General features: G+C 39.4%; 1 protein-coding gene across 4 annotated transcripts in view; it reads left to right on the forward strand.

Annotated features, from left to right (window-relative positions):
* Positions 1–26,398, forward strand: part of Dclk2 (doublecortin like kinase 2) — a 155,948-nt gene that overhangs the window by 90,890 nt on the left and 38,660 nt on the right. For 3 of the 4 annotated variants that reach the window (XM_020155277.2, XM_020155263.2, XM_074041272.1), the window contains exons 3-6: positions 8,644–8,746; positions 12,965–13,066; positions 13,925–13,972; positions 18,275–18,369. In XM_020155277.2, the coding sequence (XP_020010866.2) occupies positions 8,644–8,746; positions 12,965–13,066; positions 13,925–13,972; positions 18,275–18,369 (348 nt within the window). The remainder of the gene's footprint in view (positions 1–8,643; positions 8,747–12,964; positions 13,067–13,924; positions 13,973–18,274; positions 18,370–26,398) is intronic. The other variant, XM_020155270.2, reaches the window with a different exon arrangement.

Raw genomic sequence — 26,398 nt, forward strand, 5'->3', positions numbered from 1 at the left:
AGAATACCTGCTTTGCAAGCATGAAACCCTGAATTCAAACCCCAGTCCCACCACAATATATGTGTGTATTTACATATGTGTGTGTATATTTTTATATATATAAGCATGGACAAGTAATGACTGTATTACACTAAAGAAGGCTAGTATTGCCCAAATATAATTTTAGCATAAAAATAAGGTAGATAAGATATGCTAGCAGTTCTGTTCATCTACATTATCTAAAAATATTGATATTCATGTATGTAGCTTATATATAGAGAGAGAACCAGTGCTTTGCTTTGACATCCTTCTTATCCACTTTCTGATTATTCTAAGGTGAATCTATTCTTCAGTGTATGCATATAAGCATGTTGATATGTGTATTTGTGAGGTTTCTGATCCCAGTTTTCCTCGCTGTAATTTTATACCAGTAAAGACTATCAGTGGAATGTTTTCAAATTGTCAATGGTATTTTCTGGGAAAATACCTAATATTCTGAATGTGTAGCAGAGCATGTACTTATTATTTTGTTTGCAGAGAATAATTATCTATTAAGGTTAAATTTTTAAAAATATTTGAAGCCATAAATTATAAAAATAAAATAACAGATACCAACAGCTTTCACTGCTATCACACTTAATCCTTAGAAATTAAATGGAATTGGTTTCTTGTCCATTTTGACCAATTCCATTTAATATCCAAGGATTAAGTGTGAGAAAGGCTCAGTGTGTATATGTGTGTGTGTGTGTGTGTGTGTGTGTGTGAGAGAGAGAGAGAGAGAGAGAGAGAGAGGCACTTAGCAGTGTGATGCTTTGCTCCCAGCAAAACCCTGTGCTCAGCCAATGCTTCAAGGGTTGATAAAAATGTTTAGGTGATACCATAAGTGAGTTAGAAAGTGAGAGCAGAAACAGAACTGGGATCTGCTCATTCTGCCTCTGTGGATACTGGTTTTGATTCACCTTTAGTCATACTCATCACCTAGCAGCACTGTTCTGTTTCTAGTATGTATAGGTTGACAGGTCAGCTATACACAGCACTGATAATTCATAGCAGTCCATGTCTTTTGTGAAAAAATATGAACAGGAACTTATATTTTAAACTAGTAGTGGTAGAGGGAAAGTAATTCCTGCTCATTCCTTATTATCAGTGCAATCCAGTGGTTGTGGTTTTGGTTTTGGTTTCTCTCAGTTCAAGTTTAATAGGAACCAGACCCCACCACTGGTTTTCAAACACCAGATGGCCTATCCAGCAGCACAGCTCAGGCTGTTCCCACAGCTCAGGGAAGAAAAGCTGCCTCCTAACACCATAGAAAGGCCTGTCCGGTTCCACACCACATCTCAACTGTGTCTAAAGTCTTGTGTCTCAAGCAGGAAAAAATACAAAAGAGATTTTGTTCTCACAGCCCACACTGGGCGGTCTAGGTTTTGTATCATTTGTGTTCATATCAGTTTTATTCCATTAGCTGTTTGCATGGAACCCCTTGAAATACTAACAGTTTAGTGTAAAAGGTGTTGATTTTTCCAAAACTCTATGTAGGTTGGACATTACTTTCTAATTTTATAACAGAGAGATTTCTCCGATGCAGACTGGGTGTCCTCCAGTGGGTCTTTACTGCTGCCTTCAGGCACAGCACGGTTCTCTCCCTTCTCACTTTCCTTAGGACCCCAAATACAATCTCACACCTTTTCTCTCCTAAACCTGCTGCGCCTCCTCCCCAAGCCTCACTGCAGCTGATGACTTTGCTTACTTTACTGAGAAAATCGAAGCAATCAGAAAACCTCTGCCCCAGAAATTAAAAAGAAAAAAGAAAAAGGAAAATAATAAGAACAAAGGAAAACATCTGCCAGCCGCACCTGTCCCACCCACAAGTGTCTGCCCCCTTGCATCCTTCACCGAGGACTGACGTGATCTCATCCAAGGCTGGTCCCTTCACCTGTGCACTGTCCCATTCCCTCCAGGAAGGGGCACAGTTCAGCAATTCTCTTACATCACCACTTTTTCCTGTCTACTGGGTCTTTGCAGCAGTATGCTAACTTGTTCTTACTTCTCTCATCTTGAGCAAACGGTGTCTTGACCACGGACTCCACATACTCCTCTTGCCTCTTTCCCATCACTCTGGCCACCTTTCAGTCGAAACTCCTCAAAAGAGTTGTCACCCTTGCCATCTAGGATTCTTTTCCTCCCGTGCTCTGTTAAACCCACTGCAGTCACTCCTCCTCCCCAGCCACAACACCTAAATTAGTTTTGTCAAGATCCCAGACACGCTCACGTTGCTAGTTCATTTCCGTCCTCCTATTAGGCCTGTCGGGAGCATGGACACCCAGCTGACCACTTCCTCCTCCGTGAAACACCTTCCTGACTTGGTTTCCAGGCACTGCAGACCCTCGCTTTCTTCCTCTCTCGCTGCTTCTGCTCCTTTTTGCTGCTTTTGTGGCTTCTCTCTGACCTCATGCTGTGGCCATGCTTTGGAGTTCAGGCCTTAGATCTCGTCCTTATGTGTGTGTCCTACTGTTCATTAACCCAAGATTTTAAATGTCATCTCTCTGGTAATGAATCTCAAACTTTTATCTTCAGCCTGGATCATTATCACTGTACCCTACAGTGAAAATTCAATGCCTGTGTGCAATGTGTGATGACCAAATCAGGGCAATTACCATTTCCATGTCTTATCATCACTTTAAGTGTGGGCCTCTAAACTCCTCCCTCTAGATTTTCAGAAAATATGTTGATAGGTCACTATAAACTATAGTCACCTTGTGCTGTAGAACACTGCAGCTTATTCTTCCTATCTAATGTATTTTTGTTCCTGTTACTGTTAGTCTTTCTCTATCTTCCTACCCTTCTTAGCCTCCAGTAATCACTATTCTACTTTTTTTTTTTTCTATGAGGTCAGTGTTTTTATAATATGTGTTTTTTCTCTTTTCTGTGTCTGGCTTATTTCACTTAACATAATGTTCTCTGATTCCACTCATTTTGCTTCAATTGACAGAATTTCATATTTTATAACCAAATAATATTCCATTATGTAAATGTACCATAGTTTCTTTATCCATTCATTTGGTGATAGAGACCTTGGTTGATTCATTTCACATCTTGGCTACTATTACGAGTAGTGTTGCAATGGCCATGGGAGTGAAAATGTTACTTTGATGTGCTGCTTTGGATATATACAGAGATAGGATTGCTGGAGCATATTTTAGTTCTATTTTCAGGGTTTTTCTTTTTTGAGGGATCCCTATTCTGTACTCTGTAATGTCTATACTAATTTGCAGTGCACCCACTCATAGTATATAAAAGTTCCATTTTCCTTGCATCCTCTCCAGCATTTGTTATTTCTTGCTCTTTTGATGACAGCCATTCTGACTGTGGTAAGTCTATACCTCTTTTGCATTTCTCTGTGACTAATGATGTTGAGTATTTTTTCATAAACTCATCCATTTGTATACCATCTTTTGAGAAATGTCTATTCAGATAATTTCTCCATTTCTAAATTGGATTATTTGGGATTTTTTTTTTTTTGATCCTGTGTGATTCTGTGAAAATTCAAGTCATGCTGTGATGGTCCTCTGCTCGAAAGCCTCCAGTGGTGTCCCAGCTCACTCAGACCAAAGCCATCCTCACTGATGACTTCTGATCATTTCTCCTTTCCTTCAGTGACTTCCCCTGCCTCCACCCTCTGTGTCCCAGGATTTTTTCTTGCATACATGTCAACCCTGATCTCTCAGCAGGGCTTCTGCACATTCTGTTCCTTCTACTTGGAATGATTTTCTCACAGATATTGCATGTGGCTTGTTCCCTCACCTTGTCTGTGTGTTACTGGGAATTGAACCCAGGGCCTTGCACTTGCTCCATTCTACCACTTGGACCACATCCTCAGCCCTTTTGTTTTTATTTTGTTCTTGAGATAGTCTTTGCCCAGGCTGGCCCTGAACTTGAAATCCTCCTGCCTCCACCTTCTAAGTAGCTGGGATTACAGGCGTGAGCCACCACACCTGATCCTCACTTCTTTTATATTTTGTTAGGATGTTGCCTTTGCAGTGAGGCAAAGTGGCCTCCCAGTGTTAGAACTGCAGCAGCCATCCTCTGTGTTTACCATTCCCCTTCTGAGCTCTTTTTCCATAGTACTCACTACCTTCCAGCATTGCATAAACTTGCTGTGCATTTTGTTTATTCTGCATCTCACCATACTTGCTCAATGAGGGCAAGAATTATTTTTATTGTTTTTATATTCATTCATATGTGTATACAATTATTTGGGCCATCTCTTCCCCCTGCCCTCTACCACCCGTCTCCCCCTCCCCCACCCAACTTGCTTCCAGGCAGAACCTGTTCTAACCTCTTCTCTGATTTTGTTGAAGAGAAGACATAAGAGAGAATAAGAAAAAACATAGCATTTTTGCTAGTTTGAGATAAAAATAGCTATGCAGAGAGATTCCTAGCATTGCTTCCATGCACTTGTGTATTACAACCCACATTGATTCATCTCTACCAGACCTCTTTACAACTTCCCGGTCACCTTCCCGTAGTGGCCTCTGCCAGTTTATGATTACTTTATTTGCTTGCCTACAGTGAGCACATCAGCCACATTCAAGTTTTAGGTTTCCTTCCCTTTTCCTATTCCTCCCATATGCATGGGGGCAAAAATTTTTATCTCTTTGCTTTTCAGTTCTTTTTTTTTTTTTTTAAGGGAGAGACTGATATGACTATAGAACCTAGAATAGTCCCTGGCACTTAAATAAATGCATAATAAAAGCATTGTGAATGAATGGAGGTGGAAGTAGTTTCTTATTTGGGAGGTATGTCGCAGTCCCCAGTATACCATTCTAAAACACAGCATGTGCATTTTGCTTATTGCAGCTGTTTTATTTATTTGCTTGATAACAATAATTTCTTGAGATTATTGAGGTATAGTTAAACCTAATTGAAAGTTAAATATATATATAAATGACTATATGTATATATGACTAGAACCTTAACCAAAGGGAAAAGAACATCGTAGGCAAACTGTGTTTGGAAATCAAACTTTTTTTTTTTTTTTTGGCAGCACAGGGGGTTTGTACTCAGGGCTTGTTCTTGCTAGGCAGGTGCTGTACCACTTGAGCCATGCCTCCAGCACTTTTTTCTCTCTCTCTTTTTTTTTTTTTTTTTTCTTTTTTTGAGACAAAATCTTACTATGGCCTGGCACTGCTGGCTCATACCTGTAGTCCTAGCTACTCAGGAGGCAGAGATCAGGAGGATCGTGGTTCAAAGCCAGCCCAGGCAAATAGTTTGCGAGACCCTATCGTGAAAAAACCCTTCACAAAAAAAGGGCAGGTGGAGTGGCTTAAGGTGTAAGCCTTGAGTTCAAACCCCAGTATCGCAAAACAAAACAAAACAACAAAACTCACTGTGTTGCCCAGTCTGACCTCATACTAATCCTTCTGCCTTAGCCTCCCAAGTACTAGGATTATAGATGTGTGCTACCATGCCCAGTTGGAAATCCAAACTTACTTTGACAGGTTGAAGTCATTAAAAGATGACTAGGTGGCACTAACTAGAACTGCTGTGGAAAATAAACCACCTTTTTATCTATATATTTTTGACATTTGTTAAATGCTTTTACTCTACATAAGTAACTTAATTATGTATTTTATTGTAGTCAAGTGCCAACTAATTTAATACCAGATGAAATATTTTCTTATAATTAATTAAAAATTAAATTAATCAAGTTTTCATAAAGAGACATCCATTCAGGTACTTTTAGAAAAATTCAGTTATTATTTATTTGGTTTGAGCAGTATTGAGATTTTGAATTCAGGGCCTTGAGTTTGCTAGGCAGGCACTGTAGCGCTCAAGCAATGCCTCAGCCCTGTTTTTCTCTTTAGTTATTTTTCAGGGAGGGTCTCATGGTTTTGCCCTGGACCAGCCTCAGACCACCATTCTCCTACTTATGGCCTCCTGCTAGATTGGGATCACAGGCCACACCTGGTTTACCGATTGAGATGGAATCTTGCTAACTTTTGCCTAGACTGGCCTTCAATTGAGACCCTCCCAATCTCTACCTCCTGAGTATCTGGCATTACAGGTGTGAGCTCCCTCTCCTGGCTAAAAATTCAGTTATCATTTTCATGTTAAATTGATTGCAGAAATAAAATTTTTCTTTAAAGTTGGATTAAACTTTGACAATTATTACATTTGGCCAAGGAAGTAAAACTGAGTTCAGACCATTTATTGAATAAATATATACAAAGAACTAAAATAGTTGGGAATACAAGAGATATAGTGACTGTAAAACAAAGTAAAATGCATGAGAACTGTAAGCAGGAAGGGAAATTGTAGGATTCTGGGTGAGGAACAGCAGCTTGGTGGCAGGAGCCAGCACTGAATGGAAACAGCCCAGATATCCATCACTGGATAACAAGTGTGGTACATCCATACAATGGAGTATTGCTAAGCTACAGAAAGTAAGAGAATAATGATACTTGCTACAACGTGGATGAACCTTAAAGACATGCTAAGTGAAAGAAGGCAGTCACAAAATGCCACACATTGTGTGATTCAATTTATTTGAACAATTTAGACTAGGCAAATTCGTAGAGATTAAGTAGATTATGGGTGTCAGGAGATGAGCCGTAGGGAGTTACGGGGTTTCTTTCTGGGAGGTGAAAATGTTCTAGACTCTATTAAGGTAACGGTTGCACAACTCCGAACATATTAAAAACTATTGAATTGCATACCTTTGAATGGATGACTTCTATGATCATCTGAGTTATATGTCAATGAAGCTTTTTAAAAAACTACCATCTACTATGCAGGAAGGATCCCCAAATTGTCTTGATTTGCAGAGGAGTGAATAGAAGAAATGGCAAAGCCAAGATTAAGGAGTTGCATGGAGGACAACTCCATTTTGCTCCTGCTGGAAGGGCTACTATTTTGTCAAGGAAGAAGCTACTGGGGTTGTATGTTGGATGTGGTTGCCCTGGTGCCTGTGAGAACAACAGTGGTTGAAACTAGCGAGTGGTGGGAGACTGGAGGTTAGACAACCCGTGACAGGGCAGTGGTAGAGTCCAGGCCAGAGACAAGGTGAGTGTGAGCAGTGGACACTTGAGAGCCGTAAGAGGTAGGAAGGACTAGTAGGATTCTAGCATGGACGAATGAGTACATGCCAACTGAGACAGAGAAGAGAAGCAGGTTTACCAGAATGATGAGAAAGGCGATCCTTCTGGAAAACCTCAGACACTGTGGCTTGAGCTGAGTTCCAGTGAAGCACAGAAGTCAAGTCTTGCACAATGAGAATTGGAAGAAACATACAACATTTTATGATCCACTTACTGTCTATGCAGTCAACACACACACACACACATATATAATATATATTTATATATTATAAATTTCTTTCCTAACAAACTTTCTGTCATTATATATAATTATATTACTATATGTAATTGTCTATCATTATATATATACACTGATAGCAAAGTTTATTAGGAAAGAAATGTAGTCAGGAGAAATGGAGGGAGGAAATGGTAATAAAGACTGCAGTCAGACTTTCAATGTTGTGAAAGGGTGCATCAGTTGTGTAACTTAATTACTTCCTATGACCATAGTTATCTACATTGTATCTAGTTTATATCTTTTCTATGAAGCATTCATTGTTTGTTTGTTTGTTTTCTTGCATACTGGGGATTGAATTTAGGGTCTTCTGCTTGCTAGGCAGGCACTCTACCACTTGTGCCATGTTCCCTGAAGCACTGTTTTCTAACTCAGTGGTGAGATGACTTATTATTTTTTTCTCAATAAAAATGATCAGAAAGATGTAAGGAAACCCTGAGACTGCTCAGTCTTTCCAAGTACTAGAGAAAAAATGTAAAACTCTATTATTGGGAATGGAGGACTTTTTTTTGTTTAAACAAAAGAATGCTTGTACAGCCCCTTGAAAACTGGGTGAAAATAGAGCCTGCCTGTGTCCACAGTCCTGTAAGATGCCTCTAGCTTCCACCACTGGAATGAATGGATGGATGGATGAGGTTCATGGGATTTATTCAGGGGGTGTGGTGTCTGAAACTGATGCAGTATGGAAGGAGAGCTTTTTGATAACTAACTGTGGAATTAAGACTACACATTTGGGTTCAGGACCATAACTTCATGGCCATCCTTTCTCTGACCTTGGTGGTGATGATGATAGGAGTAAACACATTGAGCACATTTGATACCAAGCACAGTCTCAAGGAGTTTTCATGTATTACTCCTCAAAGCAACCCAAGGCACTGTACTGGAGGAGCAGAGAACTCATACTCAAGTTCACAGAGCTGGGAAAATGGAGGTGCTGGGAGAAGGAGGAAGGGCCAGGTAAACTTTAAGTGGACAGCAGAGTCCTCCATCAACCCCAGTTCGCCCCATCCATCTGGGAATCGTGGAAAATAATCACTTAACCTTGCATGTACATCTTGACTTCACTTTACATAGGAGTAGTGATGTCTATGAGGAACCTTTTCTTCTGGTAGTCTGCAATCAAAAAAAGTGTGTGAAAGTCTGTTCTGAAGTGCTTGGAAATGTAGTATGATATTAAACAGCTTTGTTTCCTCTCAATATTATAGGTGAGGTTTCAAAATGTATTTAATTTTGCAGACTTTCTTTCACTTCTAATGTTTCTGATTTCTTGCATGTGATATTTTTTTTCTCTAGGTTACTTGCCTACAAGACTTTTTTGGTGATGATGACGTTTTTATTGCATGTGGACCTGAAAAATTCCGTTATGCCCAAGATGACTTTGTACTAGATCACAGCGGTAAGGCAATTATTCATTGACCATCTTTGTAACTGCAATGAAAGCTTGGGATTTAGCTGTACTCAGGACGTGTTAAGAGATTCGCTATGCTGAAGAAAGATGAGCCAGGCATGTTGGCCCTTGTCTGTAGTCCCAGCTACTCAGAGACTGAGGCAGGAGGATTGTTTGAGGCCAGGCTGGGCAATATAGAGAGATCCTTTCACAGAAAACAAACAAATATATAAGAGGATAATAACTAAATTGTTAATGGTGATTATCTGAGCTTTCTTTTGATGTCATTGTTTTGTTTGTAACTTTTAAAAAAGTAATAACAATACATTGCCTATATAGTCAGACAAAAATAGTTATTTCTTGAATGGGATGGAAAAAGTCCCTACTTCTTGATTTTACCTTTAATGGAGTTTTCAACTATTACCAATAATCTCATTGATTTCAAATGTTATTGAGTCTACTTTAAACCTATTGCAGTAGTAAAAATGTTTTAGCTGATGAAGTCAACTTCGTTTTTGTCTTATCACCGTTCATAAGATAAGTGTACCCCCAGTACAACAATAATACAATAATAAAAAAATAAAAATAAATATGTAGGCACAGCTTGTTTGGGGCTGTATCAATTAAATCATTACAGATATTTTATCAACTTCTTTAAACTAAAACCTAGAAAAGTAATCTGAAAGATTTTTGTTTTAAAATTGCTGGTTAAGGCTTTTTAAAATTTGTTTTAAAGTTTTAGGACATTTCATCAATCATTACATTCACAGTTATCTGATTTTCTTGTACTTTAAAAAACTCACTGTGTTCAAATTCATTTTTAAATGAGGTAAAATCATCAGATATCATATTTCATACTGGAGTGGGATCTTAGATATAAAGTTCTGCTTTTTTATAAAAAAGAAAAGTTGATTTTTGAAAATATAGATGAAAGGTAGACTATTCCAGCTCCTGTTGTAGTGCTTGTGACAGTCCAGAATTAGAAACACATATCACCAAATAAATACAGTGATACATATGCTGTTATAAAGTTTGAGATGATACGATATTAAATTCTGTCTTATTACACTGTATCAGTTACTTGCTTGTGGTTTGTCTACTCTTTAAGTTGTTTTTCTGTTTTGTTTCTTCCCATTGCCAATTGTTTCTATACTACCTTATTCTGTTGGAGTGGTCTTACTATATGTTGGTAACTGCGAGTCTTTCATTATAGATAATGTCTTTTTATTGTAGCTTCATGCAGTCTTTGATCAGAATATTCCCAAATTCTTTATGTCCCACCTGGAAGCATCCAGGCAGGACAGTAGGTATAGTAAGAAGTTAATGGAGTTTTACTGTAGGAAGGGAAAGGGGATTACAGGTGTGGTCCCTGCCAGGTGGAGTAGAGCTGCTGCATCCACTCCATGAAAAAGGGGAATTCCATCCTGCAAAAGAGGGGAATTTTAATTTTAAGTCATTTTTATATCATCTTTAACTTGGAAGTGGGGAGAAAGCTCATGTCATGCCCAGTCTCTAATGGCCTTTGGATCAGGATCAGGACAGACTCATGCATACACATATCTAATTCTCAGTGTATCCCAAGTTCACAGGGAGGAAATTTCCACTCTACCTCGAAGGATTTGCGATTGAAATGGAGCTCTCTAGACTCAGAGGGCATGGGTAAGGAAGGAGTGAGCAAGATGCTCTAAATCAGGGTGTAGGTTTTCTAAAAGTCCTGAACTTTCTCCACTGTCTAGCCGGTCTCACTTTTGTGTCATCTGTGCAAATGTGCTTTCTCATCCTTAGGAGATTAAGTTAGCATTAGTGTCATAATATTTCATCGATGTCAGTAGTAGTCATTTGGAAATTTGAAACCCTAAATAATGATATAGTCTAGCTTATAAAGTTTAGTTGATAATAACAGCAGCAGTAATGAAGCATTGGCTGTGCACTTATGTATGGAAGGCTTTGTACTTGATGCTTTATGTGTAGCTTCTGTTAAAGGTCGTGAGAGCTGCAGACTTCTTCACTCTCACCCTCTAGTCATTTAACCTTCTGCAGAGTGGGAATAATAAGGGCTATTTCATAGTTTCGTGAGTATTTAGTGAATTAATATATGTCATGTACCTACCTAGGATACCCATCACAGAGTAAGTAATATGTGTCTACTGCTTTTTTTTTTTTTTTTAACACATTGGAGTTTGAATTCAGGGCTTTGCCCTTGCTGGGCAAGTGCTCTACCACTTGAACTACTCCAGCAGCCTTTTTTTTTATTATTTCTGAGACAGTGTTTCACTTAATGCCAGGCTGACCTGGACTGCAGTCTTCCTATTGGTGCTTCTCCTAGTACCTGGGATGATAGGCATGTACCACAATACCCAGCCATTGATTAAGATGGGGGTTTCAAACTGTGATTTTTCCCAGTCTCTGCCTCCTGAGTAGCTAGGATTGTAGGTTTGAGCCACCAAAGCTAGTCTGTCTACTACTTTTTTTTGTTGTTGTTATTGTTAATAGTATTATGCCACCACAATGTGTGAAGTTTGACAATGAAAGCAAATCTGACCCCGAATTCTACTACAAATACATTTATTAGGAAACAAAGTTTGTTTGTTTTGCAGTACTGGGATTTGAACTCAGGACTTTGTACTTGATAGTCAGGCCCTCTTCTGCCAGAGCCATGCCTCCAGCCCTTTTTGCTGTGTTCACTTTGGAGATAGGATTTCTTTTTTTGCCTAGACCAGGATCCTTTGTTTTCTTTTTTTAGTGCTTCCCATTGTCACTGTCACTGGGATGACAGGTGCACACCACCTAAAGTCTCACAAACTTTTTTTTTTTTTTTGCCCAGGCTGGCCTGGAATAAACCATGATCTTCCTGATCTCAGACTTCCAAGTAGCTAGGATTACAGGCATGAGCCATTGACGCCTGGCAGAAACAAAGATTTTTAAAAACTAATTATTTAACTTGTGTTGTAATCTTCAAGTCCCAGTTTTGCTCTTTTAGGCTTCTAACCATATCTTTATTAAAGATGCATTCAAAATCCATAGCATTCAGCTAACCTAATCTTCCTCCGCAAATCCTCTGTTGAGCGCTGGAGGCTGGACTGGCTCTGATTACTCAACTGAGCATATGGTTCTGAAGTTCCAGGTTCTAGGCTCTCAGTTCTGCTCATAAGAGTGGCAGTGGCAGTGTCTTTAAAATGTTTGTAAGGGGTGTAGACACCACACCTTTCAACAGTGGCACACATGCTAACACCCACAATGCAAATTAGCTAAGCAGAAGTGGTTGCTGCTCCCTTTGTGTAAGGTTTTGATTGGAGTCTTTCAAATGCTAACTAGCCCTCCTGTCTCATCCTGATTAGTAAACTTCATATGTTAATTTACTGCCCCTGGGGTATAGATTAAAACTAACTCACATTTTAACCTTTCTGCATAGATCGAAATATTTTGAAGTAAATTATAGACAATATGTTATCTAATTTAACCTTTATAACAAGCCTATGAAGCAGATTTTATTCTTACATTGATTCCTTAGGGAGAAATACTGAGGATTAGAACTAACTAAGTTCTCCCAGTGGCAGATGTCAAATCCCTGATTCATCTCAAATCTACATGACTCCAAAACCTGTGCTCTTAGTTATTCAAATTAGAAGGGATGATTTTAGCTGCAATCAGTTCTGGCACTCTAAGCACTATTTTTGTTTGACAATTTATGGAAAGGTCAGAGTTATTTCTTAAAGCTATTTTCCTCATTTTTGAGGCTTCCTATCTTGAGAATATGGAAAATAAGACAGTAAGAGATCTGCTGGTTTGAATCCCATGTACTTTCAAAATCAGATACCAAGGAGTTAGAGAATAATAAAATTGTAGTCTTCACACATCAATGCTACTGATGAGAAAGAGATTCGTGTGTGAATGGATTAGGCAGGCTATGGGTGTTTCTGTGTGTCAATTTAGGACATTGAGGCTTCTGTGTTCATTAGGAACACCATCTGAAACAATAAGGTAATGTCACAAGATGTGTGGCCTACCTAAAGATAAGGTATACTTTTGGGACCATTGCTTTCTACTTAGCAGGACTGAGGTGTGTGACTCAATGGTAGAGCACTTGCCTACCATGTCCAAGGCCCTGAAGGTCCTTGGTTTGATTATCAGATAACACTTGTAGGTAGTATAGGACCTATGCTATGACTCTGATATGTCACTATGAAAACTTGCTTTATTCAGTAACACACTTTTGTTCGTTTCTAGAATGCCGTGTCCTGAAGTCATCTTATTCTCGATCCTCAGCTGTTAAATATTCTGGATCAAAAAGCCCTGGACCCTCTCGCCGCAGCAAATCACCAGCTTCAGGTAGTTAACAGATAGAAAAGCAGTGGATGGTCACGGAGGAGCAGGTCGTCGCCCTTCAGTTTTCTTAAACGTGTATGAACAAGTAGTCTCGGCCACGCCTGGGTGCCACCAGGTTCCAGAACCTCATCTGGATGACACAGTTTTTTAAAACCAAAAAGTTAGATCTGTGTCCCAAAGTTGTCTCTTGAGAGACTCTTAGGGTTTTTGTTCTGACACATTTTCTTGAGACTAGTCATATTATCTAATCTTTTCCTGATATTTGCATAGAAGTGTTTCACATTTTGACCAAGGTGTACTGCATTTTGAATTTTGTGCTAAATAATTGTGTATATTAATTTTCTTAGCATTAAGCTCTTATTGGTGTAAATCTCATACTTGAAATCTTCTACCACCCTTTACTTCATTGAGCAATACTGTTAGAAAGTAATACTTACCTAAGAGTCAGACTTCCCTAAAATTTTTTTTCAGGTCCAAAGCCTATAGATCTGTTGATTTTGACTGCTTTGGCATTTTTAACATTAAAAACATCCATAAGTATCTCAAGATTTTGATTCTATGGGTTTATTTTTAGTAATTAAGAATAATTTCAATCATTCCATTTACTATTAAGGAAAGATTGTGAAAAAACACTTAACAGGTGGGAAATCTGGGACATGTCAAAGTAGTATCAACACAAATCTTAGCATCCCACTTTACAAAGACTTTCTTGTACCTTCTTCCACTGCTGTCCTTTCAGTACCTACTTCACTTCTCTAGGGTAGGTTGTTTGATCCTTCTCTTTGTATACACATTTAGACTTGCTGAATAACCACTTTCCTTACTGTCTCCTTCTGCTCTGTGTATACTGCATGTGTGCAGTAAAGAGGGCTGGCCACTCCAGTGCCTATTCTACAGCCAAATCCCCAGGTGAGCCATGATGGTTATGGCTTTGTCGCTCTGCTGGGTTTTTGTTTTTGTCTTTTGCTGCATTTTTGTTTCTTTTTGCTCCATTTCCATGAATGTATCTGGCACGTTCCAGTGTACTTCTGTGCAGTCCGATGCGTACGGTGCTCAGCCTCCTCCGTTCCCCATAACTTGTTGTCATGGGATGATCTCCACAGGCGTTCTGTGTGTCGTCAGAACGTAAAGGAGGCACAGTCACCTCAGGAGGGTCTGTGTTCTCATTGGCACTTTGGAAACTTTTCTGTTACTGAGAGGGCTCAAATTTGTTGGTAAGGCAAAGATAGCCATAGAAGCAATTGTGTTGTTTGCCCTCACTCCCTGCTCCTACCTTGGGGTTAAGCGCTTTAGGACTCATTAAAATCTTAGAATTTAAAGTACTTTATGATAGCCAATGCCAGAGTAATATTATGGGGTGTTTCATGTATAGGAAGGCATGCTATAATCTTTTTAGTTGTCAAACAATTAAGTTATAGGCTCAGTGTGTATGCTGTCTAAATATATGATGATCCTGAGTATTTAACCAAAGATGTCTCTCTGCCATTGATGTTATCTTAAATTGTATTTGGCTCTCTATAAAATACCTTCACTAGGGAAGCTAATACATGAAATTTGAGTAAATACAATGGCTAGGGCATATCATATGTTTACAGATGCTTATCACGTCAGTAAAATAATAACAGTAGAGTGATTCAAGAATCAGGTGTGATTAATTCAATTTGCCCCCGAGGCCCAAGAGGAAAATTAGCATACTAAATTAAAATATTCCATATTTATTCTTCACACTCGCAGCTCCATGACAAAACCCAACAAATGCATAAATAATCCCTTTTATGTTGCATTTGAAGTGCTTAACAACTGATTAAGGAATACTGTAGCATTCTGGTATGCAAAATTTTCAACTGAATCCATATTTGAATAGAGCAGGCCTCAAATGCCTAAGTAAAGGTTTTGAGATCTTAAAATCACATTTCAGAAAGGAAAGGGTCTTTATAAGAGGTTAATTCAAAGTGTGCTCAGTACTGACAAGAAGACTGAGAGCCAGAGGCAAGGGCTGTGACAACACTGTGATCCTAGAGAAAGCTACTGTGTTTATATAGTGTTCGCACCCCATTCTCTGCACCAACAAAGGGAGAGTTTGTATTATCAGAAGCTATACTACCACGAGTAGTATGACTTGCTTTTGCAGACTGTTACTTTTCTTTTTTTTCTCATGGTACTGGGGTTTGAACTCAGGACCTACACCTTGAGCCACTCCACCAGCCCTTTTTTGTGATCGGTCTTGCAATACTATTTGCCTAGGGCTGGCTTCGAACCGTGATCCTCCTGATGTCTGCATCTTGATTAGCTAGGATTACAGGCGTGAGCCACTGGTGCCTGGCCAGACTATTAGTTACTATTTTGAAAACTCTGGGCATGATGGTGTACATTTGCAGTCCCAGCTACTCTCAAAGCTGATACAGGAGGATTACTTGAGTTTAGCAGCTTAAGACTGGCCTGGAATGCATAGCAATGCCCTAACTCAAGGAAATAAAATAAAATAAAGCCAACCTTCTCCCCCAGAAAGCAACCATAAAACAAAAAATCCAAGGAAGGAATTGGAATCAAACAGAGCCAGAAGTGCTGCTGTGAGTAAAGTCTTCTGTTTCACTAAATCCTTCAGCTAAACTCTGCCAAAATAGCTAAATAGTTATATCATAAAGCATAGATACTAATTTGGGCAGCATAAATGGGTAGTTACCATAATTTGAGTCTTAAAAATCCTTGTTTTAGTTTTCTAACTTGTGACTCTTTATCATAATTTACCAAGATAAACAATATTCAGAGCAAACAAACAAAACCTCAAGTTATCTCTTACCTTATGGTTGTGAGGAGGATAAATATGGGGTACTGTGGGAGCACTGTGGAGATGCTGGTTGGTCACTGTTCACCTTTCCATGGGCAGCAGTCATGAGGTGGAGAGGGCATCCCATAGCACTGTCCAGAGTCCCATTTTGCCTCCCCAAACTCCAGAGAAGTGTGCAAGTAAGTGAATTTAAGGATTTCTTAGGAGAAAGAGAACCTTTTTTAAAACCTTCCAAATGCTACTGAGACTGAGAGGAGTACATGAGACTAGTGCCTCCTTAGGATGGGAAGCGTTGGGGGAAGGTATGGACATGTGGTTTTTGCCATGGGGTACATCCCTGGCAGTGAGTTTTGATAAGAAAGAAACCATGCTGAAGCAGAGGGTAGATATTTAGAGAACAGTGTCCCCATGTGAAGAACTGTTCGTTTTCCCTTTGTGCTTTTTCTGTCACCATTTCAAGGAAGCCTTTGCTGTCAGTGTGGCATCCAGTGAAAGCTCATAAGACTGCTTGACTAGGAACTGGTTATGTGGGATGGAGTTTTAAAAAAAAAAGTGAAATTCAGTCTTAGCTCCCAGCATATTTATTAGTTTTTGCCCATAATAATCTCTACTTTATATGAATCTCCTTGAGAGAGATTTTTTTTTTAAGAGAGTATTATTTAGGTTTTAAATTCACAACAAATCCAAGCAAAAGGTACAGGTTTTTCTGTGTATCCCCTGTCTGCTAACAAACAGAACCTCCCTATTGTCATTATCCCCTGCGAGAGTGGGGTACATTTTTTACAGTCCACACATCATTGTTACCCAAGGTAACATTAGGGTTCACTCTTGATATATATATTCTGTGATTTGAGCAAGTTTGTGGTGATATGTATCTGCCATTATACTATTATACAGAGTAGTTTTACCACTTTTAAAAATCCTTTGCACTCTACCTTTTAAAGAAAAATTTTAAAAGAAAGAATATTAATTGAAATTAACTTAATTAAGAAATGACTAGAAAACTCTGCAGTGTTTCTAATTAATTGTAGAGTTACATGTGTCATACTGGTATTTTAAGTACCACATGTATTTGGTATAGAAATCTAGATAACTGGATGAATGTTTTAGAGTTAGAAAAGTTAAAATTTGGGAACTTTAAAATAACTGGAAAAAGTTATGTTTACGGAATTTTTAAATGAGCAGAACAATAAACAAATGTGATTTTATGAACTTTATGTGACGTCCCTGTTTACGGATGATTTGTCTAATCATAAATACTCCTTGATCCAGAATTTCAGCCTCCACTCAAGAACTGGTGCTCACTTTTTGAATCACCTAGTCAGGACATTCATCTCTGCATTTGACTTTCTATACTTATGGGTGTCATCTAAAATAATAGTTAGATGCTCCCCCATGTTTTTTAAAGGACTTTTTATAAAAATGAAAGACATTTTTTTATCTACTTTGGTCAAAAGCTTTAAAGGTTAATAATAAGGAGGCATTACAAATTGTCTTTAGAGAAGAAAAATATGTTTTAATCCCACATGCTAACTACCAGCTTTGTGAAATCACCATAGAAATATGTCCAGGCAATACAGTTAGGAATGGACATGAGTCATACTGAAATGTTTGACCAGAATTCTGTACATTAGGGCCTGTGAGTTAAATTTCCCCCCTAAACAGTGAGGCCATACTCTTCCTAGCATAGGAGCTAATTCCAGGTTTCAACCAAAGAAACGTATGGAGGTTTGGAGGGGGTATATAGAAAACTAGCAGCATTTTCTACTAATGGAGAAGTTAGTTCATAAAGAAGATGGAAGAATTAGAAGTAACTAGCATAGTTAAAAAGAAAGTTGAATATCTTTTTTGACTTTAAGCAAATAAGTAGTTAGTATAAGGAAAAAGGTCATGCTTAGCATGCATGAAACCCTGGGTTCAATACTCAGCACCAAAACCAAAACCTGAATGCACAAAGAAATGTTTGGATTAAGGTGGAGTTGATTTAGGAGAGCTATAAGAACTTTTTGGTCATTCAGGTTGGTACACACTACAGTAGTAGATAAATTGGGGGTTACGGAACAGCCTTCATCATAAACCATTGCAAATATAAGAACCAGTCACTTCTCTACAAATTGGGCAGGCAGTTTGTGTGGACAAGTTCTCATCCACACCTCTAATTCCATAATGTCTTATATATTCATTTGTGCCACTGTTGGAAAATGATTGTTGAAAAAAAATTCTAGTTTCACTCCTTGTCTGATTTTGTCTGTAATGCAATAAGATACATTATTTTTGCTTTTTGCTGATTTATCATCTGCTTTAAGCTTTAAATGAATTGAAGCTTTACTGGAGCTGTAATGTGCATGTACTTAGTGTTTTTATGCAATCTGGTTGTTTGGGGTTTTGATGATCTCTATCTCCTTTTGTTGTCTCATGGTCAGTTAACGGGACTCCCAGCAGCCAACTTTCTACTCCCAAATCTACAAAATCCTCCAGTTCTTCTCCAACTAGCCCAGGAAGCTTCAGAGGATTAAAGGTATGAAATAGGATATGTGGCATGTTCGTATGATTTTTGTTCGTTTGAGTTGTATAATTTAACAGTTTAATTTGTTTGAGGATGTGAGTGTGTTCTAAAAAAAAAAAAAAAAAAAAAAAAAAGGAGCAAGTGTAGGATTTGGAGTCAGGCAGACCTGACTTTGTGCTGGATGCCCTATCCTGTTGTAATTTTGGCCAACCTCGTTAACTGCTCTCATCCGTAAAGTGAGAATGTGAGGTTGTGGTTAGGGTTGACTATAATGAGGTAAAGCACAGTGCATACTTCTCCAAGCCGGGTACGGTAGTTCACACCTCTTAGATCAAGAGGCTAAGACAGAAGGATGAGGAATTTGAGGTTACAAAGTGAGTTCTAGAGAGACTGGGCTACATAGCAAGACTAGTCTCAAAAACAAGCAAATAAGCCCTTTTCCAACTATTATCAAAAGGATTTGCTGTGGTAAATATGTAATTCTTTTTAAAGTCTTATTTTGAGTCATAATTTTAACATGGCTAACATAATTTTACTTTGTTGAATCAAAATGGAGTGAAATGTGAATATAGCATACATACCCACAAGTGGTAACATAAGAAGATACGTGTTCATTTTTGATGAAGAACTTAGAAATAAGTCTTAGATGTTGACTATGATGTCCTAAAAAAATATAAACAGTAGCAACACGATTTGCAGTTGGTTTAATGGGCACTTATCTAATACGGAGGGAGGAGAATGATGGGGAAAACTGAATTGTCAAAATTTTGATAAGTTTTAGTTGCTTAGTAGCTCCCAAGGATTTGAATTTATAAAATGTGGCTGGAAAAAATAGCAGTAACTAATTGGGTTTAAATATTGAAGATTTTCTATATAGGAACAATCAGATTGTATGGCAGAGGTCTCTGAGAATCCTGAAACATGTACTGTGTCCGTACGGCTCTGTAAATTGACTGTGACTCCCAAAATATGTTTGGCTGATATATCATTATTAGGAATGCATTCTCCAAAATTGATTTGCTAGACACTTTAAATATGGTTGGGGAGGTTTTCTGTATTTTAAGAATGTTGAAAGGTATATTTTATTAGTAAAATGAATGATAAGGGCCCACCACCCTTCTGAAAATAAGGAATCAGAACCTGTCAAACTTGGCACCTGACACACATGAAGAGAGCTCTGAGGTTCCCCCAGATTCACTCTCCAACTGTGAAGTTTGCTTGTCCTGTCATGAGAATGGTGAGCGTATGAGTGAACTTAAGTGCTGCTCATGTAAGAACCTGAGAACAAAAAGAGAAATTCTACCAAGAAAAAGATACATTGTGCTTTTTCATGCCTGCTTGCTTTTGTGCCTCAGCTGAATTTGGAATACAGAGTAAGTTTGGGGATAAGAGTAAATAAGCTCTCACTTACTTCTAATTAACAAAACAACCAGGCACTTTTCTGAGGTACTAAATTGGCTTAGATCAATTTATAATGTGTTTTGATGGAATTCTAAATTGTCAGTTTCCAAAAAAAAAATTGTATAAAATGAAAATCACAGTCAGTTTAATAGTTTCAGACTTCTTCTCCAGCTTATTTTTTCCATAGTAGATTGGAAATACTGTTATTAACAGAATTAAAGTAAAAAGTGATTGACTTTGAGTCACCTCCTTTCTAGTTTCAGTTGTCATTTGTTAATTCAGAAGCAGTGACTCCTATGCTGGTTGTTAATCTGGGACAAACCCAGTGCAAGCTTTCCAGTAAGCCCAAGCAAAAGTCCGTCATCTTGCCCCCAGCCAGGGTGGAAGTCTCCACCTAGGGCTGCATGTAGCTATCAGGTAGGAAACCTTGCTTACTGTGGACACCTTCCCCCTCTATGTACTTTCCACTAGTAACATGGGGGTCCCATCTGTAATTAGTCTTTTCTCATCTCCATGCCCAAGATTGTCCTTTTCTGTGTTTGTACTTGGTCAGTTGATGGCTGTTTATTAGCAACTAAGCCCACAGCTTCAGGACTTGTCATCTACTGTTTCAAGGAAATACGTAGTAATTCTCTGTGTACACAAGCACTCCTTTACATTCATACATACTGGCACAAGATCACTTGCATTTATGGTGTGAAGATTTGTGGAATTTTAAAACCATGGCAATAAATTTCATTATTGCTGAAACCTCAGGTAAACTTCTCCTTTCTATGCTAGGTACATTTTAATTACTACGGAAAGTAACCTCAGCATGGATCACCCAAGAAGTGATCACTGATTAGTTATTCATGCCAAGAGAGAAGAAGACACATCAGTTGTTGATTAAGGGAACTGTTGTTTCTGGTCAAGACTGAAATGAGATTATAAGTAAAATAAAGAGTCGTGTTCTTTTCACAACACACCTCCACCCCTACTCCACCACGCCTGAGGTCTGCAGGTATTGTTAACAGCTATGAGACCTCCTCTGTGTTTTCTTTTTTCTCATCTGTTAAGTAAGAGTGATTGATTTTCTATGACCTCCAAAATGCTAGGATTATAGTTATTTTAAATTGAAAAAAAAAAAAAAAAAAAACCAAAACCCAGGGACGTCTTTCTCATCCTCCCACTTTAAGACTGAGTTTGAATCACCGAATCTCATTTTAAATATTAGTAGCTAAATGATTCTCTGCCACACAGATTGCCACACAATGCCAAATGTGTCTAACCACTGCCTATTCTCATGGGTACTGCCTTGTAAAAATTTCAACTCATTTCAGTTCTCAACAATATGTGGCATATATTTTCTTTGGGATGAAAACAAGGTTTGTAGTCAAGTAACTTTACTGTACTGAATCCCCTAATTTTGATGTCATTGAAAGGCTCTAGTCAGCATTTGAATCATTTGGTCTATTCAGTGACATTACAAATGGAGAATTACAGATAATTACCATGTGTTAGTACTATGCTTTTCCCGTCCCCTTCATTTAAAATGGCTTATTAAGATCAATTAAGAGGGAATGTGTGATGATGGAGGCGTGTTTTTCATGGGTAAGAACTATTTATCCTAGTTAGATGCTGTAATGGCCTTAGGGATAGGTAATCTTTTCCCAAAGAATCAGAGAATTGACAGAAGCAAGCAAATCAAGCCAGGCTTTGGTCCTTACTTACCAGGGAGAAGCGATATGAAAGGTGATTTGAATGTGTTGATGTTCTGTCACAATTTCCCTCCTTTGGGCCAATTTCTGATAATTATTTTTATATTTTAGTAGAGACATTGAAAGAACTAAAAATGAAGATAAGGTGATAAGTATGATGTTAGTCTCTGATCAGAGTATTAGTGACACTTTTGTTTACTCATGAGAAATGATAAAAGGTATGAAAAATATGTAAGCAGCCTCCTTTTCCACAAAAAGTCTGTATGGTTGTCTTACTACCCTTATGAAGAAACTGACTCTACTTCCTTCATATGCAGTCATAAAAGATCATACTCCTTGAAAGACTGGACCAAAGCCAGTAAAAGAAGCACAGCTTTCTTCAAACTTAATAATTTTTGCAGAGTGATAGTCTAAAAGTTAAAGTGGTGACCAAGTAATAAAGGTTCTTCAAACCCAAAATGTCAGGACAAACTGAGGGTTAATTGTACCTCTGTGCTATTCAGTCTTCTGTTACTCTAACAAAATAGCTGAGATGATCAACTTATAAGAAGAAAAGACAGTTTTGTAGGTTTCACTTCATGTTCTGTTGGCCCAATTGCTTTTGGACCTGTGATGGCTCGGAACATGATGGCAGAGCAACATTCCTCACCTCATTAGCCGGAACCAAAAGAAGAGAGGAAGGGACCAGAGTCCGCAGTCCCCTTTGAGGCCACATGACCAATGATCTAAAGACCTCCCCTACATGGAAGATTTTCCACCATCTTCCCATGGTGCCTCCCAGGGAAGCAAGCCTGCACCACATGGACTTTTGGGAGACACTTAAGATCCAAATTATAGCAACCTCAGTTATGATTTTTTGGTCTTGTCTAGGTAGTATTAAAGGAGAAAATGAATTACCCACTGCAATGGGCTCTGGCAAGAGGGAGAAAGCTTGGACTCAACCCTGATGCCAGCCAGAACACGTGGAGATTTATGACCAAGGAGTAGGGGGGATCAGGATAGGAGATTACTAAGAGGAAGCATCAAGGATAAGGGGTTTCTGGCCAAACTAACTTGGTAGGATTGCTGCAAAATGCAGGCCAGGATATTATATCAAAGTCAGATACTGGGACCGGGCAGGATTCTTGATCAGATTGGATTTTGCAGGGATAGGGAGGGAACTCCAAAGTGGGTCTTTTGAAGTGGAGAACTCCGAGAAGCTGGAATAAAGTTTTGGTTAAGGAGAGAGTCTTTGACAGTACTTATCTAAAGCTGTAGAATGTGAAAGCTGGAAATATTCTCAGACCTTTTAGTGTAATCCTCGTTTGCACAGAGGTTCTGAGACGTGACTTGACTAGCTCAGGGTCCCTTGAGCTGGCTGGGGTCTCTGGCCATTTCAGGGACTGTCTCTAACCTCTGTGGTTCTGACTTTCCCCTGTCACTGGTGATCCTACTTCAGTGGCTCTCACTCAGGCCCCCCAGAAGGAAGCTTGTGTTTTGGATACTGATGAGCTGTGCTCTGTGGTACCTGGGTTAAGACAGATGCAAAGACGGGGATTAAATGGGAGAGGGGCAAGGAGGGAAGGAAGTCCTGGGGAGAGGAAGAGGCTGGATGAAGGAGGTGGAAAGATAGAGAAGATCACCTGTTGGCAGCTCTTCCTGGGGAAAGTACTAACATCTAATGGGATCTCTTGAAAGTGAACCAGTCTGTATAATGCATGCCTAGCATTTCTTCCTAATTCTACAAAGCTTTCATAAAACGATGAGGTTCGCAGTGGGTTAGCTATGGTTTTCTTTGGAAGCCAGCAATAGAGCTGAGTATGGTTAAGATTGTCACAGCTGGAAACTGTGGTCCAGGCCCAGCAAATAAATGCCAGGGTTACTTGGGAATGAGGTGGTGGTGGATAGTGAGCCTGCCACACTGTTGGCATAGAGGCTCAGCTTGGATTTGAAAACAGAGTCTGTGCTTTAAGCACTGCCAGCCTGAGGACACGGTGAGAAATCAAGGCCAGGCTATTAAATATGATTGGGGGCAACATTGTCAGGCCAGAAATTTATGAGTTATGAAAGGCTAGGGCCACCCAGCAGGTTCCTGTTGGGCCTGTACCCTAAAACTAATTCCCTGGGTATTAAAACTTGGCTTCCCTTTTGTTTAGGATCAGGAAATCTGGTTTTCCTAAAGGGCAAGGCCACTTATAGTGGTTGTTACTTAGAAAAGAGACACTGCAGGCTCCCACACTACCACAGTGGCTCCCAGCTCCTTTCCATGGTCTGGCAAGTAGGAAGTTTGCAGTGAGGCTGACTCGGGCCAATTTTTATTAGGCCAATATTACAAAGGTGCATACCCTCTTGGGACTCTTGTTTATTTTTCTTTCATCTCCCTTTAGTTATTAAATAATTCTGTAAATATTCCAACCTGTCTTTTTTAAGCCTAAGCAGCCAAGACAAACGTCTATGGTGCAGTTAGGCCAGAGGATTAAGATGGAACCACTGTCTCCTGGTGTGCAGCCACACAGAGAGCCTTAAACCTGAGCGAAGACTGGAGCCCCCTCTAAGCTGAGTGCCCTCCCTCATTTGGAGGCCCACACAGGTGGTGGTGGAGCTTAGAAGCATGGGCTGTGCAATCAGAGCTTCTAGGTTTGGTATTGACATGGCCACTCACAAGCAGTGTGACCTTGGGCAAATCACATCACCCTTATCTGCGAAAAGAGGCTTCATGGGACCTCTTTCTGACTGCACTGAATAAAAATGAAATTAATACAGAGAAAGCACTCTGAGTAGCTGTAGTATTCTTACTATAAACTTCGGGTTTTCACTTAAAGGAAGTTTCACTTCCAAAAATATTAACATGCAATAATGTGCAAGAAGGAAAGTGAACATGAGAGAAGTCAGACTCTGAGTTTTTTTTCCTTTTATAACTATGTCTATTTTATGTATTTTATACAACTTTGGGGGCAGAATAGTACTGGAGTTTGAACTCAGGACCTTGCATTTGCTAGGCAAGCACTCCACTTGAGCTATGCTTCCAGCCTGTTTTATGTATTTAAAAAATGTTCTGAGAAAGGGTTCCTGGCCCCAAGAAAGTGAAAATGTTCAGTGCTCATGCATCCAGAGTACCTTTCATGGATGCCAGGAGGCTACAGGTCACATCTCCTAGGATGGGGTGTCTTATTGATAATACAGATTCCAGGGTCTTGTTGCAGGTCAGGCTCCCTGGGAAGTAGACTATGAGATGGAGTTCAAGGTTCAGGAGGGTTATTAGGAAGTGCTTCTGGGATCTGTAGCTGATGGAGGGAGGAGCAGGGAGCAGGACTGGACTGAGAGACTCCACATTGTATTGCCTCCTGTGCCTTTCTCTCCATTACTGACTCCTTCCCAACTCTACCCTTCACCTCTGCTTTCCTGCCTTCTGTATTTCCCATTACTTATTTACACATGACTGTTAGGAACAAATAATCCTGCAATTAGGAACTTAACACACAATAAAATTTGTTTTCTCACACATTTTTGTGGGTCAGAATCAGAATGGTGATTGTGGCTCAGGTTCTTTGATCTACTGACCCCATGCATACCAGGGCTGCAGTTGACTGAAGGCTTGATGGGAATGGAGAAACCACTTCCAAGGTGACTCCCTCCTTCTCTAGTAGGTTGGTGGCACTCTGGAGGCCTTGGTTTCTCACCCTGTGGACCTTTCCATCAATTGGTTTGACTGTTCTCAGAACATGGCAGTTGGTTTTTCCCAGAACCAAATGATCAGAAGTAGGGACTGCCATACAGAAATTCTTATTTTCATAACCTAGCTTTGGAAACTAGACCCCATCATTTCCATAACGGTTTAGGATTCACACACTTAAGCCAATTCATCATGGGGGGAGACTACACAAAAGTGTGAAAAATCAGGAAGTAAGTCTGGCGGAGGCCATTTTTAGCTCTGGCTACCACACCAATTCTCTCTTCAACTTTCAGTCACCCCAAGTTTCTACCTTAGGCTGCCCCTCTTCCCCTATCCTGTCCTCCCCAAGCTTCCTGTTCATCCTTCTCTCTGAGGGCTTATCAAAGTCTCTCACCTCATCAGTTTTATTGCTTTGTTCTCTTTCCAGTTCTCTTGTTCTCCAGCCTGATCACTCCCTGCCCATTCTTTCCCCATTCTTCAAAGCCTAGAATCCACCACCACCACTGACATTGTTTTCTTCTTCTCTTAATCCTCATCTTCCTGATTTTTCTCCTTGACCTTGGCCTGTGATATCTTTCTTCTGCCCAGGCTCCCTAGTGTCCTGTCGATCTAGCTGAAAACTCATCTGCAGGAATGCTTAGTATGCTTAAATCACAGCATTTTCTTTGGGACAGATAGCATATAAAGAGTACTAAATGTGTCATCGGCTGCCAGATAGATGAAGAAAGCATTTCCCTGAACTTTAATTCATCATCCATGTCCCAATTTAAGACTTTTAAGGCAGTCATAAGTTAAGGCTTCAGAGTCACGGGCACATCTGTGGCCCCTGAGCGATAAAATGTCTCCCGTTTTGATGCTGAAGTGTATGCCTGGCGGCTGTCTGCTGCAAGCATTCTTGTTGGTTGAAAGGAGAAAGAAAAAAGTACATGTGGAACATTATCCAACATCTTGAGATTATAAACTGTCTGATGTGCTGATATTTTATCTGATGATGTCTCCTGGGTCTGCCGGTGGTGAAAGATTTTCCAGATTTGTGAGGTGTGATGAAAGCACTGGCTGTATCTCATCCTGATTGGCAGAGCTAAAATGTAACTCTCTGACCTTATGAACTTGGAAACTTCTTTTCGAAGCTGTGAAATGTAAATCCCCAGTAGCTGCTGACCTTGGACTTTTTTTTTGCTTTTCCCTGGAGCTTTGGCTTTTCTGTTATATTTAAAACTAGTTAATAATCTTCAGTCCTAAGCAACTGAACACTTCCTCTCTTTTTATTACCCCAGAAACCTTGGGTGCT

This window comes from Castor canadensis, chromosome 9 (genome assembly GCF_047511655.1).
Source record: "Castor canadensis chromosome 9, mCasCan1.hap1v2, whole genome shotgun sequence".
In the NCBI taxonomy this organism is placed as follows: Eukaryota; Metazoa; Chordata; class Mammalia; order Rodentia; family Castoridae; genus Castor; species Castor canadensis.